The 17772-nt window shown below is 50.4% G+C and overlaps 1 protein-coding gene across 1 annotated transcript in view; it reads left to right on the top strand.

Annotated features, from left to right (window-relative positions):
- Positions 1–8010, top strand: part of LOC119437224 (abasic site processing protein HMCES-like) — an 81665-nt gene extending 73655 nt beyond the window's left edge. The window contains exon 9 of the mRNA XM_049660361.1: positions 6394–8010. Within this exon, the coding sequence (XP_049516318.1) occupies positions 6394–6451 (58 nt within the window). The 3' untranslated portion in view covers positions 6452–8010. The remainder of the gene's footprint in view (positions 1–6393) is intronic.
- Positions 8011–17772: the final 9762 nt, after the last annotated feature.

Here is a 17772-nt window from a genome sequence, read left to right as displayed (position 1 = left end):
GATAAGCACAGAAGGGTCGCTTATGCAAACCATTAGTTCTTTTTGATATAAAACGCTTCAAGCAGTTCGCGCTCATGCTTGGACTTCCCCCTGCCGATGATGTTAGCGCTGTAAAACAAAGGCGAACAGCGGGTACAATCTTTCACATGCAATGCCAAGTTGCTCCCTGTACCCGATCGATTGCCCTGTCTGGCCGATACATACTTTCCCACAAGCCATGTGATAGATGGCACGAAGCTAAAGTGGGTCCGCACTGGGGATGCAACACAACCGGTGGTACACATCCGCGAGGCAAGAGATTGAGCATGTTGCTGAATGTCGTTTGCTCACCCATTCGGTTACTCGTGCACAGTTTTGCATCGAATTCATGCAGCTATTTATTAAGCACGAAATGCCTTTAGCTCTTGTTGTCGGCCACCTTCAAGCAGTAGCGCACCCAGGATCTCTGCCAGGGGGGTTGACAGTTTGCCAATACAATCTAAACAGCACTAATTTCAATTTCTTCACGGGAAATTGTCAAAAAATGCGCTTTTTGCGAGTGTGCAGACGATTGCACGTCTTACATCTTAGTTGCAGTACTCAAATGCGCAAGAAAAGAAAAGGGGTTAAACAAAAGGGGGATTTCATGCTTACATCTACTCTGGATTACGGGACAGTTAGCAATTTTTGGGGGGGCCATGTTCATGACCACAATGCTTTGCACGTGCTTTATACACGCTTTTGGCATGCAGCTGATGAAACTGACGCGCAAGTGTGAAGCCTCGGAGATTGTGCCGGTTCACAATTTAATCTCAGGGGCCTGACTGGATAGACAATGTGCTAACTGTCTGTGACAGGTAGCACATCGAGCACGCCAATTCTAGAGTTACTGTATGTGCTCTCATAGGGTCAGGGCTGCAACAGCTGCGCCAATTGCGCCATTTTGATACAATTTCGTATTTTTGTGCCACGCTGCGCAAAAACACCCAACCAGCCGCGAAATTTCTCGGTTACGCTAGTTTTAGCGGGAAATAAAGGCCGCGTTGGCAACTTGCAGCTTAACACGCCATTACAGTACCAGTAGCGCAGACGAGATCCAAACTGGAGTGCCCAGACGAGAAGTTGGCTGGTTTGGTACCAAGGTGGGCGCCGAAGAATATTTTCGCTGCTGGTTGCAGTGCAGCGTGTTGTATATGCAGTAAAATCTCGCGGAGACGCGGAGTGTGCGTTGCTTGCAGTGACGAAAGCGGTTCGCGATTGCCGGTTGACTCAACAAGATTCTCGCCGTGTCTATGCACGCGGTCACGAGTGGAGCGGGTACGAATACTCCATGGCAGGGGTTCTGAAGTAAGTTACTTTCGGGGAACCCTGCTAAGCTCCATGAAGCACCAAAACCCCCCCCCCCCCTCCGAATTAAAATGTCCTAAGTAAGTAAAGTAATGTCGAATTATCCAGAGTATCACGGAAACAATAAATGAATGCTTACTACGTCGATACGCTTTTATTTGCTGAATGCATCAGCAAGTCTTGTTTTTATTTTGCACAAAAGCAGTGAGGAAGCTGAAATTCTTGTCATCTCATGACTGATTAAGGGGGGGGGGGGCTAGCAGCTGTGAAGGCCTCGCAACATCCTTCGCAGCGCGGCCGCGGTGCGCGTCTTCATGTGCAGACACGCTTTTCACTACCGCGCACACATCCGGTTTTTTTTTCGCTAGGGAGCTGGTCGCCAACAAATTGTCCGTCCATCACGATGTAGCCGGTGCTCCTAATCTTTGACATTTTGCACTGAGTCAAAGCGCAACTACTGCTTGTCGCAACCGCAGCTGACGAAACCGCGGCCGTTATCGACGCGATCATGGACGGCGACCTTGCGGTTCAGAAGGCAAGCAGTCGACGCGCGCACCGAGTCAAAACGAAACTACTGTTTGCCGCAACCGCTGCGGACGAAACTGTGGTGGCTATCGACGCGATCACAGATGGCGACTACGCACTTATGGAAGCACGCGGCTAGCCTCCAACGCGGTGTTACGTGCGGCGATTAACGCAACAATAAGGGCTTTGAGGGCACAAATAAGCACAAAGCATTCCGGCGTTGCTGTCAGTCACGTATCGCGTACGATTGCCGCTGAGGACCCTATCGATGCGGACTGCGCCGCGTCGCTTTTAGACGCTAGCGCCGTTTTTGCTCTTTCGCGGTGCGCATTTGTAGTACTCTGCGCATTAATTTTTTTTATTCCTCCTGTGTATACGTCAGTGCGCACGCTATCGGCACCTACCCTATCTACACACTGGAGAAATGCGCATGTTGGTAAGTTATGGCCTCCGAGATTCAAGTGCGAAAGCTTTGGCACGCTGCCCGTTTTCGAAGGTTGGGTGGCTACAAGCTGCTTGCGGATTTATTGCGCAGTTCACGCACTGCCGTTTCGCACTGTGATGGGCTTTTTGACACTCGGGCATGGGTAATGGAAGTTCTGTGGATCGAGCACACCTCTTGTTCGCCGTTTTAGCCACTCAATTGGCGAGCGCGGGACCACGGAAAGTCTATCAGTGGCTCGCGGAACCCCGAGCAGGGGCCTGCGGAACCTGCTCGGGTTCCGCAGGCCTTTTTGAGAACCCATGCTCCACGGGAAACTCGCTAGTACGGTACAGCAAGCGACCCAGCACTGACGGTGTGAGCTTTGTAGGCGACGCAATGCACAGAACTAGCAAGGGTTCGGTCGCTGCATGTATCGACTACCGCCGGAACGTCGCGACATATCGTCAGAAAAAAAAAACGAAAGGGAACCACTCGCGAAGAAATGCATGTGTACTTTCCACGTGTTTGGCGGAAAAAGTTGCGTGCAGTTCACTGCTGGGGCGCGATCGAGGTCGTTGTTTGGCGCGCGCGTTCAATTTTGTCTGGCGCAGCCTAGGTCGACCGTGCACGGCGAAACTAAACGTGTGCTGCGATCGCGCCCCTGCCCTCAGCTACGCTGCTAATGTGAATTACCGTATATACTTGCATAATGAACGCACTTTTCTTCCCCAGAAATCTAATGCAAAGTTGGGGGGGGGCGTTTATTATGTGGGGTAAATTTTATGGCGTTTTATGAGTAAGCGTTCTTTGTTAAACTTCTCCAAATTTGAGATTTAGTGCTCCAAAAGTGTTTTTTCCCCCGTAACCTGCTCCAAATTTGGATTTTCCTGCTCCAAAAATTGCTCCAAATCTTATTTTGGCTGTTGCACCACTGTAGGGTGCACATACAGTAACTCTAGCCAGTTCTAAAGCTCCTTTATTAGAATAAAGGGGCTTAAGCCAGTTTGCGACATTATCTGACTGCAGGGGAGGGGGAAGTTTCCCCTCCTGAGTTATCTTGCACCATAGCCTTGGGTCATCATCGCAGGGAAAGTGTTCTGTGCCTCTTGGGGCAAGGGAATTACTTCGCTGAAAAAGGTGGGAACTTGGCCCGTTGACTTGACGGCCAATCAGGGAAGACCATGCGTCTTTTCGCCTTTTAGTGTTTTACGGCAATCTTTTATTGCATGGAAAGTTTTACTTTCCATTTTTCCTCCAAAATACAGAAAAGCTTTCCCATCTTTATGGCAGTTGGGTTATCGCAAGGCCAATCTACACGACATACGAAAGCGCGCCACACGCTTCGCGTACTCAATCTGTCTCGATCACTGCTCTGCGCATAACCATTGTTGGGGCTGTGCGGCTCGGCTGCGGTCGGTGCTGACGGTAAAGAGTAGGTGCATTTTTATCATTAGGTTCGGCATGATTTGCCACTTGTCAGATTCCTGAATTGGGAGGGTCATAGCAAGTTCTCTCGAAGCTCCACCCTCCTCGTCCATCTACTGTCCACGCAAATGCTTGCAGTGGGGCGGTGAACGCACTAGTCACATGACACTTTTGCACCCACCAAGTAAATTCAAAGCTAGTCCGCAAGCAACTTTGTTGCCATCCCGTTCACTTGCTTTTTTTTTTTTTGACTTGGCACATTATCGTTTGAATCGGTCCTGTAGACCTAGAAGAACATTGTACTGACAGGCGGCCCTGATCGACGCGGCGCCGTTCTACAAATTCCGTCATTCAGGCACTGGGTGTGTGATCCGATGCTTGCTTGAAGCTACAAAAAGATCAGTGTATGTCTTTGAACGGTGTCTGCAACGAGAGGCTGCTGTACGGTGTCGCAATGATGGCGGCCGTGCATGAACAACTTTGTTACCATCCCATTCACTTGATTTTTACATTGAAGCTGTAAATGGCCCTAAGCTACGCGGCGCCACTCTACGAATTCTGGCATTCAGGCACAGGGTGTGCGATCCCTACATCGGGGAGCGCATAAGGCAGAAGCGCTCGCAGAGCCAAAGTCCACAACTGGGGCGGGGTGACCCGTCCACAATGTGCTCGGTGCTCCTTTTGCGCTTAGAACAACGAAGTAAGGCGCTTGCTTGCCCGGCATCTAACACGAGAGGCTCCGCAGTGCACGTAACATACGGCACTGTGCATGTCTATTATCTCACATTAGGAAAATTCAATTGTAGATATTCGATTTGCAAGTCAAATTATTTGACCATTCACTATTTGATTCGATTCGGCGATATTCGAGTATTTGCACCACTACATATTTGTGTTCAGTTCAGTTTCAGATTTTGATATTTGCACGTGTGGCATCAATCATTACATGCTTAAAGGAAATATGTGGTAGCATGTTGTTTTGTGGAATGGCTGCCGACCTTTTGATAACCCAACTTTTCCATTCTGATGCAATGCATATTTAGCACACAGGGTCCCCTTGTGTGTAAGCTATCATGCAGCACCTGCTTGCGTGTGTTCTTGCATGTTCAGGGGTGGAAGTGTTGCACCATCTTGTGCCATACCATCCAGTTGCACCACCCTGCTCCAAAACTTAAATTTCGAATAAAGTTGCTAAATTTGTCAAGGAAGTGCGCATTCAGTGGCAACGACACAGGCATAGCCATGCATTGGCTAGTGTTTTGCCTTTGAATAGAATCCTTTGCAGCGGCAGAGTCCTAAGAGTGTGGGTGTTTGATGGCGCATTCAAACTTGCCAGCCAGAAAATCTGGAAAAATGAATAGATTTTGTGCTATCCAGTACATTACTCACGTCTGTAAGTGTTTGTCAAACTGTCTTTTTATGGGGCAGTCCGCAAAAAACTCCGTGCTGCCAGCTTAGTCGTACGGCCTGTTCTGCGTGTAGTTCATCATTTTAGTTATTTTGGTATATTTTAGTGCTCCCTTGCCCTGTCTGTTAATCTATCGAATAATGGCAAGCAGTGTGCGTGCTAATTAACATTCCAAACCTAGTTTGCATGTGCACCACTCCTGGTCACTCTATTCACAGTGTACTCGCCTTGGTGGCGTAGTGGCTACGGCATTGCGCTGCTAAGCCCGAGGGCGTAGGATGAAATGCCAACCACAGTGGCTGCATTTCAATGGGGGTGAAATTCAAAAATGTCCTTGTATTGTGCACTGGCTGCATATTAAAGAACCCCAGGTGGTCAGAATTCAGAGTCCCCACTACTGTGTGCCTCATAATCATATCACAGTTTTGGGACGTAAAAACCAAACATTTAATTTTTTTATTGGCTGCGCAGCATGACGACAAACAACGTGCTTGCTATAATTAAACTACTTGACTACAAATCTCCAGTAGCAGCCGCAATTGTCACTCAAATTTGGATTCTGGCTACCCAATTTTCTGCTCGACAGCACTGTACCAAACCAGACTTTTGCCGCTGCAGAACACAAGTCGGGAGTTAAAAATTTTGGTTCTAGTTAGTGTTAGCGGCCACATTTTACGACCGTAAAATGCCAGTGGAAATGAGACAGGACAAATCTTTTGTTTGCAGCAATGATGTTAACAACTTGACTTGTGCAGATGGAGTCCAACATATCGGTCGCTGCTATGCGCTGGCTGTAAGGGGCCCGTGGCAGTGCCATGAAAAGTCAAAATAATCAAGCGTGGGCTAAATATCGACGCTTAAAAATCAGTCAGTGACTGTGTATCTGTAGGATTTTAATTGTAAGTGCATAGGGGGTGGGTGGGGGAGGGGCAGTGAACATTTTTGTTTCCTATCTTGTCAAAAATAGCAGGGCCCTGCAAGTTAAGTGGAAACAGTCAAACAGGCAATAACTTTATTTATTGTGCGATAGGTTAGTATGTAGCTTAAGTCGTACTGTTCTGCAGGGTCAAATAAAGAAAATCTAAGCCTGCCTATATTTAAGTTTGTTAAGCTTTAGCGGGCTGCTCCAAAGCTGCTCCAAAACACCTTTGCTCACTTCCACCCCTGCATGTTTGTTTTATTTTGTTTTGCACTGGTTTTGATGTAAAGAAAGATGAACTAATTACATAACCCCAGTTTAGTTTGACCCTAGCTAAGACCTCTTGATTGTTCTAATTTCGTGCAGGTCACGAAGCAGGTCACCTGTCAAGGGTGATGAAGTACCAAAGAGCGAAGTGGCTTGAGTGGAAATTCATCTTAGAAGGCTTCAGGCCCACCATGTTTTGTCTGCTCACCATGGGCAGGGGAGGACTCTTCCCTGCCCTCTTTGTTGATACAAAAGTACAGTCGCGCTCATAAGTTTGGAGACCGTGCGAGCCCATGGCCGTGTGCATGCGCGCGCCGTCTGGCGGTTCGGTGCCTGCTGTCGAGAGTGTCGCAGTGCGCCTGTGTGTCCATCCTATCTCACTTACCTGCTCGCTTGCTGCACACCCGGAATTTGCCGCCGCTGCCGCGAATAGTGTTGTTGGAAGCGCCTGCTTTCCCCGCTTATGCCAAGGCTGTCTTGCCGATACCATGATGTAAGATATATACTCTTTAGGTGTAGACACTCGCGAGACGTGATCGACCAGATAGCTAACGTAACTGCGGGGCCTATAGATGGGAGTGGATATCTATCAGCGGGACGACGCAACTTCAGTTAGAACCCAGACTGAAGCTTGCGCGGAAAGGAATGCGCGCATAACAGTACCAACCAGCGAACGGCATCTGCACGCGGCATCGTGTCGCCATATCTGCTCATCTGCCCCGTCATGGCGATGCCCTCTCCCTCACCATGGTGACCTACTTTCGTGCGTCACTCTATCATTTCGGATTTCTCGTGAAGCACCGTTGCCATACCAACGGGAGATAAAACCAATAAAACATTTTATGTCTTTAAGTTGCAGTTAGAACCCGCCTGGGTTTAACTGAAGTTGCGTCGTCCTGCCGATAGGTATCCGCTGCCATCGATGCGCTATGTGGCTACATTATCTGGTCGATCGCGTCTCGCGAGTGTCCGCACTTTACACCATATCATATCTTACACCGTGGAATCGGCCAGACAGCAGTGGCAGAAGCGGGGAAAGCAGGCGCTTCCATAGTTGAAAAACAGCACCGAGATTGGACCAAGGGGATTGAAAATGCCGTGCCGCTGCTACGCCAACAACACTATTGGCGGCGGCCACCGCAAATTCCGCGTGCGCAGCGAGCGAGCAAGCAGGCCAGCGAGATAGGATGGACGCGCATGCATACTGCGACATTCGACAACAGGCACCAAGCCGCCAGACACACGGCCACGGGCTTGCATTGTCTCCAAACTTATGAGCGTGGCTGTACATATGCAAAAGTACAAAGTGCCTGTGCATGGCTATAACCTGTGATATTTTTAAGGTGTTTTAAGCTGTAAGTCAATTTATTTTGAACAATATTTTGTTTCATTGACAAAGCAAGTTGTGCTGTTGTGTTTTAAGCTATAAGTCAGTTTAATTTATTTTTGACAGTATTTTGTTTCATTGACAAAGCAAGTTCTGCTGTTGTGTTTAAGCTATAAGTTGTATTTTAAGCTATAAGTCTTTAATTTATTTTTAACGATATCTTGTTTCATTGACAAAGCAAGTTGTGCTGTTGTGTTATGTTTAAACTATAAGTCTGTTTAATTTATTTTTAACAACATTTTGTTTCATTGAGAAAGCAAGTTGCGCTATTGTGTTGTTTATTAATGTTATTGTGAAAGTATCCTGTCCCAGTGTTTCAAATAAAGATACAGTATTCTCTTTCGTTCCGCTGGTCTTGTTTTTTGCCGAGCTTAGCATGATCACTGCAGTTAGGGTACACGTTATTTATAAACGTTATAAGTAAAAAAAAATAGTGCTTAGCAAGGGTCCCCGATTGTCCAGTGAACTTCTCCAGGAGATTTTCTAGTTGGACATCCCACAGGTCGAGACCTTCACGCAAGGGGCCAGCATGACATGTGCTCAGAGAAGTCGAAATTTATTCGAATAAGATCAAAGTACGGGAGACGGGAAAATTGCCAGAGTTTCGAAATTCTCTTGAGCGGCGGATGTGTAAGAGAGGCGGATAAACTCCGCGTCCTGGGATTATGTATCCAACAAACGGCCGGAGTAGCGCACACGCTCCGCCTTCTCAAAGGTACTACACAGAACGTAGCTAAGATGATCCGTAGGGTTAGGCAAACCTGCGAGGGCTTCTCAGAAGAAGAAACGATCTGACTGGTACACGCCTTTGTCATCAGTAGAATTATGTACGCACTCCCCTTCCAAAGCATTACCAAGCAGGAGCTCAAACAGCTTGAAGTCGTAATTCGGCGGGCATTTAAAGCTGCTCTAGGGCTCCCAGAAAATACCAGTACAGAACGTTTCGACAAATTGGGAATCCACTATACCTTTGAAGAATATGCGACGGCCACCCTCATCGCGAAAAAGGAGCGGCTGTGCGCATCAACGCAGGGTCGGGCCATATTAACCAAACTCGGCTTTGCACTCAGCTCCCAGTTCAGTGCAGATGACCCAGGAAGTTGGGCAGCATATGTGTCCCCAATTCTGAAGAATACGAGTCCGAGATATCGTGCAGGGTGCCGGAAGGCCCGAGCGAGAACCTTGCACCAGAGATTTGGAGGACAACCGGATGTGTACTACGCAGACACGAGTCAAACGGACAGGGGCAAGTATACGGTGGTAGCCACGAACCAAAATCGTGTAATGGCTGCATCGGTCAGGGCAAAATATGCCAGCACAGCAGAAGCCGCAGCGATTGCCCTTGCAATTAGGGACGTATCTGCTGCCATACAGACTCGCAAACCTCCGCAAACGGCGCTGCGCTTATTACTAAAAATTTTAGAGAGTCAAATTACCGGATTTCATAACCTCACTTGGTGCCCCGCACACGAGGGCATGGAGGGCAACACAAGGGTGGACCGGCTAGCTGGCATACTAAGCATCTGAGCTGCAGACCGACCCAGTGGCAAGCCTCCCTCCACACCGCGTGACATCCTCGAACACCAAAGACAGAAGCGGAGGCAATATGGACGCCCTCACCCAAAGTTAAATAGTCAACAGGGGAAGAATTGGCGCCGACTTCAAACACACACATACCCAAATCTACATACACTTAGCCGTATTCACCAAACACGATACACTGACAAATGCCTGTGCTGCGGGGACACGCCAATGTTACCGCACATCACGTGGATATGCCCAAACAGGCCGACACACATAAACGCCACACAACTAAAAACACGATTTTAACAGGCAGCGGGAGGCGCGGCTTGCGAACGAGGATCAGGACAGCCAACTGGCTCTCCTGGACCAAGCCCAGGGAGCCGCTCGTGCCAGTGGAGCCCTGGACTAGGGTCCCCAACCATGGAACCTCAAATTTTGTTTTATTCATTAAAGTTTCTCTCTCAGCATGAGTCATTAGGATTTTCATGCGCAGATACGTCATATTGACACGCACACACACGAAGAAATTAGCTTTATCTCGGACAACCATTGACATTGTGTATGGCCTGTGCCGGTAGTCAAATTTTATATTAAAATAGGGTGCAGTTTGTCAGGTATTTGTGCTTGATGCTTCACTTATTGAACCTCAATGTTACAAAATTATTGGTTTAACAGCAGTAGACTCCCATGATGATGAAGTCAGAGACTATGAAAGTCTATGCGTTTTATCAGTTCATATTAAAGTGGCCCTGAAACCCATTTTATCGAAGTTGATAAGTACATTTGATGTTAAACAATTTCAGAAATACTTTATTGTAAGGACTTGGACGCATTCAGCAGAAGCGGAGTTATTGGCAATCAAAGATCGCCTTTGATCTCCTTTGCGGTGAATCTTAGTGGCTATGGTCTCTCGGGCTGCTAAGCACGAGATCGCGGAATCAAATCCCGGCCGCGGCGGCCGCATTTCGATGGGGGCAAAATGCAAAAACACTCGTGTCCCGTGCATTGGTAGCACATTAAAGATCCACTGGTGGTCAAAATGAATCCGGAGTCCCCCACTACAGCGTGCTTAGATAAAATCGTGGTTTTGGCACTTAAAACCCCAGAATTCAATTCCTTTGCCCTGCTCCCGGTCCTCCTCCAATATGCTTTGCACTGGGAAGGATACGACGGAGCAGTACAGTGTCCACAACCCTCCGCCTACTGAATGTCACCATGGCGTGAAGTTCAAATTTCATTTTGGATTCTCACGTAGACACCACTAAGATTTTGGCACCTACGACCCGTCAAACTCCGAGACTATCCCTCAACTTACGGTTGAATTCACGGTGTCTCATCCCTTGTGCTGTGCTACCGTGTACTAGATAGCTACGCGCAAATATGTTTTCTCGCACCGAGCGGCATGAGTAGCACACTTGCTTTCGCACTTATCTCTACGGCAATCACAATTTCCGAGGGTCGAACTAAACGTCGTCTTTAAGATTGCTTGTGCGAGTACGTCGACAGTGCGCACATCAGGTAAGCGATGGATGCCGCACTGAGGGCTCGTGTTGAAAGAATTCCTAACGTAACGAGCCCCGACCATGGTGGCGACACACCTCGAAGGTGTGCAATTCGGGAAGCAGACATGTTCCAATCAGATGGTGCTCGGAGCGCGTGAGACTAAATACCGACCGCAACATCGCCCAATGTTAGCAGTATAGAAAACATCATGCTGGCAACTCTGGGCTGCTCACCAAAATTAGCTCTTTCATGTACCCAGAATGGAGGCCGAAATTCCCTAGTCAAGTCGACCCGTTGAACAGGCGAAGTGAAACTCGCTGTGCATATTTTTTCGCTGCTGCCCATATGATTAATGATGGACCCGCCTATGCGCATTGTTCTGTTTATAATATTTTCTGTGTTTGTTTTAGCCAGGATTGCGTTATCTCGCGAGCGCTCACATGAATTCACGGGGAGGTTGTTAAGACTGTCAACAACTTCATCTTCGGCGATGCTTTATGTCTTGTGTGGCATGTGCGATCATTTGGATGAATCGTCTTGGTGGCGACGATTGTTGACCATTTTTGTGTATGTAAGTGGTCGATTGTGCGTGATAAGGAATCGGTTAGTCGCATTAACCTGTGTGTGTGTTTATTTGACCAGGAATTTAGTTCGCTCCGCGGTAAAGCTTCAGGCTCTTCTCAAATTGCGCAATCTGTTCACATCTGTGCGCCCACTAACCTCATGATTCCAAAAAGTCACGTTAGAAACATGATCTTTCCGTTTTCTTGAACCAGTAAGCTGTTGCCGGTTAGAGCTACGGGAAGTCCGCGTGGCAGGTCGAAAAAGTAAGGCGACTGTTGCAATGCACCTACATGTAGATCGTCAGCTCGTTTGTCAACGCAGGTTATAGGCTGACTTTATTTGAACTTGTGAATCGATAAGTCGCGCAGTGTGTGCTGCTATGAGATGCAGAATATGCAAAGGCACAAACGGAACCGAGATCGAGTTTTCTCAGACGTGCAAAATATTTACAATAATCGGTTCAGGTCAGCCTGCTAGCTGGAACCATGCGGTGCTGATGACATGCTGATTGCAAAATAAACTGCACCACCATAAGCTTAGCAACTGCTTTTGCGGAATAGATAGCATTACATTTGCTAAATGTGTTGAGCATCGACAAGATCGAACGACCTACATACAGAACGCTTATTTACGCGCAGCACGATATGTCAAGGACGGGTGGGCTGGGCCAGGGAAGCTAAGAAACCGCCACAACAAACAGGTGGGAGGGCAGGTAGGTGAATGGCTTTGAAGTCAACGCAGAAACAAATATAGGAATGCTAGGCGCTGCCACGCCGTTCAAAAATCAGGTGAATGTTTAAGAGTGCGACAGTGACTAACGTAACAGAAAATAATTTTCAGAATGGGGGGGGGGCGCATAAAAGGCGTCAAGAACGAGTCAAGAGAGCGTCTCGTCACTGCCCAATCGCTAAACACCAGACGGCCATGGCTAGTCGCCTAGCTGAGGTTCACCCACCCTGTCGTAACACGTGCTAACTTAGATTTCTCATAAATAAATGCCACAAACAGTTAAACCTGCTTATAACGAACCTCCATATAACGAATTCCTGGATATAACGAAGCTTTTGTATTCCCCGCCGTGACTCCATAGAAGCACATGTATTTGAAACCTCTACGTAATGAAGTGGCAGCGGGAGACCCCCTCGATATAACGAATTTCCCCCGCCGACAACCTAGAGATTTCGCCCCAAATTTTGTCATTTTTGCGCCAGCAGCAACCGGAAGCACCTTCTTCGCCGCGACGGAATGCGAAGCGGCGGCGTCGCGCTTGGCGAGCTCGAATTCACGGCGCGAGAGGGAGCCTCAGCGAGCCCACGTGTGCGTGCGTGCGTGCACGAGGCGGGCCTGCATCCCTCGACCCGGCAATCTTGCCGCCGCGGGCGTGACCTTTCCCCCTCCCTTCATTCAAATCTGATCCCGCCGCTTGCTGCAGCTGGCCTAGCCCGCCAAGCCGGCACACTCTCCTTTTCCAGCTGATGTTGCCGACGCGCTGGTACACGCTGTGGCACATCAGACTCGATGAGCGCGGACACGCGCTGTCAAACGCTGGCGGCGTGTGGAAGCGCCGCTGGAGATGCGAGCGAAGTGACCTTCGTGCTTGTCTATCGCTTCAACGCAAACTGAGCGCCGAGAACACACAGCACGCAGAAAGCTACGAGCCGCCAACGCACCTACACTGCTAGACTCTGCCCCAACGCAGATCGCTTGCAAGATACGGCCTGCGCGACCGCGCGCCGCCCCGCTATCCCCCCCCCCCCCCCCCTCGCTCCCTCGCCAGTGCCTCGAGCGCAACGCAAGGCGCGCTTCCTCCCTGCTTTTCTTGCGCGCGCGAGATTTAAACGCGGTCGTCGGCTCCCCTCGCACGTTTTCACTTGCACATACAGCATACGGCGCGCGGCGACTGCGTTATCGCCCTTGGACTTTAGGTTACGGCCACGCTAGCGGCGAAAACTACGCAGCAAAAACGCGCGTCAGAAACGCGCGGCAACACGTCATGCCGCGCGCGGCAAAAGCGGCAGGAATCGGGGGTCTTGCGGCGTGCCGCACCCATTTCTGCGGCAAATGCCACGTGCCGCGAGATGAAGAACCAATCAAGAGCGACGAGGGTGACGTCACGGAGCCATCACAACCGGAACGCCGCCGGACCGCGCCGGGTTTTCAATCGACGATCGTCGTCTCTCGCATGAAACAACGAGCGCTCGCGGTGTTGCTCGCCCGTTCGGACAGCGCAGGAGATCTTATCGCGCTGCCGCGCGGCGAGACGCGCCTGCCACGGTGGCCTTCGCGGCAAGGCGCTGACGCGCGCAAATTGCCGCTCGCTGCATGACGTGCGCGTTTTTTGCCGCTAGCGTGGCCGTACCCTTATATACGGAATATCTATGAGCCAAAACCAATTTTAGGGTCACAACGCGCCATGGACACATCTTTATATAGCAAATACGGATCTCAAGGGCCATACTTTTGCTGGCGGAAGCCGAAAATACGTCATAGTTGTCGCCCCCGGCACTTTGGGCGGCCAATGCCATCGTCAAGCCACCAAGCCAAGCGACATGAAAAGTCAAAATGGCCGCTCGGGCCGGCGCGGGGTGGCAGTTCGCAACGTATGATGCGGGAACGGTCCCACAGTTGCGACGCAACAGCGGGGTTACCAATGCATTGAGCTCTATGGGAGCTGTGCCGGGACCGGTCGAAAACGACGTAACAGCTGGGAAAACGCAGCCCCCGGGAACGTAACAGCGAGGTTCTACTGTAACACTATACGACGCTACGACGCCATCGTGACGCTCGCTCTTCGTTTCCGATGCCTCGCGCTTGTGCGAAACGACACGCGTCCACGCATCCGGTACCTGGTGTGACATTCCGAGGATGAGTGCTTCGACGAAAACGGAAAACGGGTGCGCGTTATAATCGAGGGCGCGTTAGAATCGAGTAAATACGGTAAGCGTTTCTTTTTCGAATTTTCATGCCGAACCTAGCTGCATATAACGAAATCCTCTTTATTACGAAGTGTTTCGGGAATTTGTCAATTTCGTTATATCCAGGTTTAACTAGTTTCATTTCTCTTCAGAATAAGCTGCAAGTGTAAACCTTGCGTCCACGTTCATCTCCTGCGTGCACACACGTTCAAATCTGGCGCAGGCACGTACGAGGAGGGGGAGGCGATAAGAAGGCGAGCGTGGCACACAGTCGCGTGACTTCACTGGGGACATCTCCGCCTCGCAAATCTAGGGAACCGCACAAGACGATATCTGGCAACACTGGTGTGTTCTGGTGGGGATTTAGTCGCTCCCGCTCGGCGCGGCTCGCTACAGGCCTAGAGCCACTTCACCTACAGAGGCCAATCGGAGCACGCAGTTGTCCTCGGCAAGTTAAAACCCCTTTACTTTAGCAAGTATCGTCAGATAGCAAGATCTTTGCCGCCACATCCTCACCTGCGCCGCGGTCCTCTCTCCTCACTGTCGCTGCACCAGCGCTTCCCGCACACTGATTGCCTGCAGCGCGCGACACCGGGCCCCACAGCTGACCCCATGTTAAGGAGACGTCATGAAATTTGTTTTGGCTATTCATTTACTTTGTAGAGAGGCACTCTAGTTTAATTAATTAGAGCGTAGAGCACTGCAGCGAGAGGTTACACAGCGCAGGCAACACAGGCACACGGCTTCGACCAACTCGTCGTCGTCGTCTTTCTTGAAGCAGTGCATACTGCTCGTTCTTCTTCAGTACAATTATCTCCCCGGAGAAAAGGAGCCGTCTCGGCGACCTACGGGCAGGAGAGCACAGGGGGGTCGAAATAAGGCTTTAGCCGCTGAACGTGCACGATTTCGCGCCCTCGGCGGCGCTTATCCGAAGGTGGCTCAAGGGGTATCATGTAGTTCACAGGAGACGTTTGACTGACCACACGGTAGGGACCCTGGTACTTGGAAACGAGTTTCGCTGAAAGTCCAGGGCTGGTGGCGGGAACCCAAAGCCAGACTAGTGAGTCAGGAGCATAGAGTGCAGGAGAGGCGGAAGTATCCCAACGGTGCTTCTGTCGCTGCTGGTCTTTTGTGTATAGTAAATGTGCGGGCGAGCTGTCGGCACTCTTCAGCGTGTGCAGCAGCTTCGGACAGGGCAGTAGACTCCGTTGTGTCAGGGCGATACGGGAGGATAGTATCCATTGTGCAGGAAGGCTCGCGTCCGTAAAGAAGAAAGAACGGGGAAAATCCCGTAGTGGTCTGTGTGGCGGTGTTGTAAGCATACGTCACGAAGGGTAGAACGCGGTCCCGATTGGTCTGGTCAGATGCGACGTACATGGATAACATGTCGCCAAGAGTACGGTTAAAGCGCTCAGTCATCCCATTAGTCTGCGGGTGGTATGCAGTAGTGGTGTGGTGAATTACGTGGCATTCCTTGAGTAGGGCTTCTATAACCTCAGAGAGAAACACACGGCCTCTGTCGCTGAGCAATTCTCTGGGGGCTCCATGGCGAAGTATGATGTTACGCAGAAGGAACGATGCAACATCGCGCGCAGATGCGCTGGGCAGAGGCGAAGTTTCCGCGTAACGCGTTAGATGGTCTATTGCCACAATCACCCAGCGGTTGCCGTCTGAAGTACTCGGCAGGGACCTGTAAAGATCAACTCCGACGCGGTCAAAGGTGCGTCCTGGGCAAGGAATTAAAGGGTTGCAATGGGGCAGCTGAGGAACAAGGGGTATTCTTGCGGCGTTGGCAAGCGAGGCAGGAGCGCACATATCGGCGGACGAATCGGTACATTCCGCGCCAGTAATAACGGAGTCGCAGGCGCGCGTACATTTTTGTACTCCTGCATGCGCGCATTGCGGGTCATCGTGAAACGCTGCACATATGTCCGAAGGTAGAGGCCGTGGGACCACGAGTAACCATTTGCGGCCGTACGAGAGGTAGTTACGGCGGTAAAGGAGTCCGTCACGAACAGTGAAGTGGTGCGCTTGGCGACGCATTGTACGGTCAGAAGAAGGCGCTGATGGGTTGGACAGAAAAGCCAGCATAGAGACAATCTATCGATCTTTCTGCTGCTCCGAAAGCATGTCCATGGCGGTGAGGGAGGACTCGCATATTGGTACCTTCGAATAATTGGGCTGGCCTGACACAGGGGAGTGGGACAGGGCATCCGCGTTCGTATGTTTACGGCCAGAGCGGTACAGCACTCGAATGTCGTACTCTTGGAGGCGGAGCGCCCATCGAGCGAGTCGACCTGAAGGGTATTTTAAGGACGACAGCCAGCAGAGGGCATGATGGTCAGTTATTACGTCGAATGGGCGGCCGTAGAGGTAAGGGCGGAATTTAGTTATGGCCCAAATGATAGCCAAGCATTCTTTTTCTGTAACGGAATAGTTGGCTACCGCTTTCGTCAGAGCGCGGCTGGCGTAAGCAACGACGTATTCATCGAAGCCAGTCTTTCGTTGCGCAAGAACAGCGCCAATGCCGACACCACTAGCATCCGTGTGAATTTCTGTCGGTGCGCTGGGGTCGAAATGACGGAGAATCGGGGGTGAGGTTAGAAGACGACGCAGCGTCGTGAATGCGGCATCGCAAAGTGGCGACCAGGCCGAGAGGTCGTGGTTACCCGCGAGAAACTGCGTCAAAGGTGCTATTATGGTGGCGAAGTTGCGGATGAAACGACGAAAGTATGAGCACAATCCGATGAAGCTGCGGAGTTCTTTGGTGGTCTTTGGTCGTGCGAATTCGGCGACTGCTTGGAGTTTGGTAGGATCTGGAAGCACACCATCTTTCGAAACAACGTGGCCAAGGATGACTAGCTGTCGGGCGGCGAAGCGACACTTCTTGATGTTGAGCTGGAGTCCAGCATCGGCGAGGCAAGTGAGAACGCGTTCGAGTCGGAGCAGGTGAGAAGAAAAGTCCGGGGAAAAGATGACAATGTCATCGAGATAACAAAGGCATGTCTGCCATTTGAGGCCGCGGAGGATGTTATCCATCATTCTTTCAAATGTGGCAGGCGCATTGCACAGGCCAAAGGGCATCACGGTAAATTCATATAAGCCGTCAGGCGTAACGAATGCCGTTTTCGGGCGATCTGACTCAGCCATCGGGACTTGCCAGTAACCAGATCGTAAGTCTAAGGACGAAAAGAATTCAGCGCCTTGGAAGCAGTCTAGTGCGTCGTCGATACGGGGGAGAGGATAGACATCTTTCCGGGTTATTTTGTTCAGGCGTCGATAGCCCACACAAAAACGAATTGTCCCATCTTTCTTTTTCACCAGCACTACTGGAGAGGCCCAAGGACTGTGGGAAGGCTGTATCACGCCGCGTTGAAGCATGTCGCCTACGTGCTCGTCGATGACACGGCGCTCCGTCGCGGACACACGGTATGGACGCTGCCGTAGTGGGACATGGCTACCGGTGTCGATGTGATGAACGACTGTAGCTGTACGCCCTAAACATCGTTGTTGGAGGTCAAAAGAAGTGCGAAATCGGGTAAGGAGGTCGACGATCTGCGCGCGCTGACTCGGAGTGAGCTGCGG

The sequence above is a fragment of the Dermacentor silvarum genome, chromosome 1 (assembly GCF_013339745.2).
Source record: "Dermacentor silvarum isolate Dsil-2018 chromosome 1, BIME_Dsil_1.4, whole genome shotgun sequence".
In the NCBI taxonomy this organism is placed as follows: Eukaryota; Metazoa; Arthropoda; class Arachnida; order Ixodida; family Ixodidae; genus Dermacentor; species Dermacentor silvarum.
The sequence above is the reverse complement of the archived record's forward strand: the minus strand, read 5'-3'. Positions and strand labels throughout refer to the sequence as shown.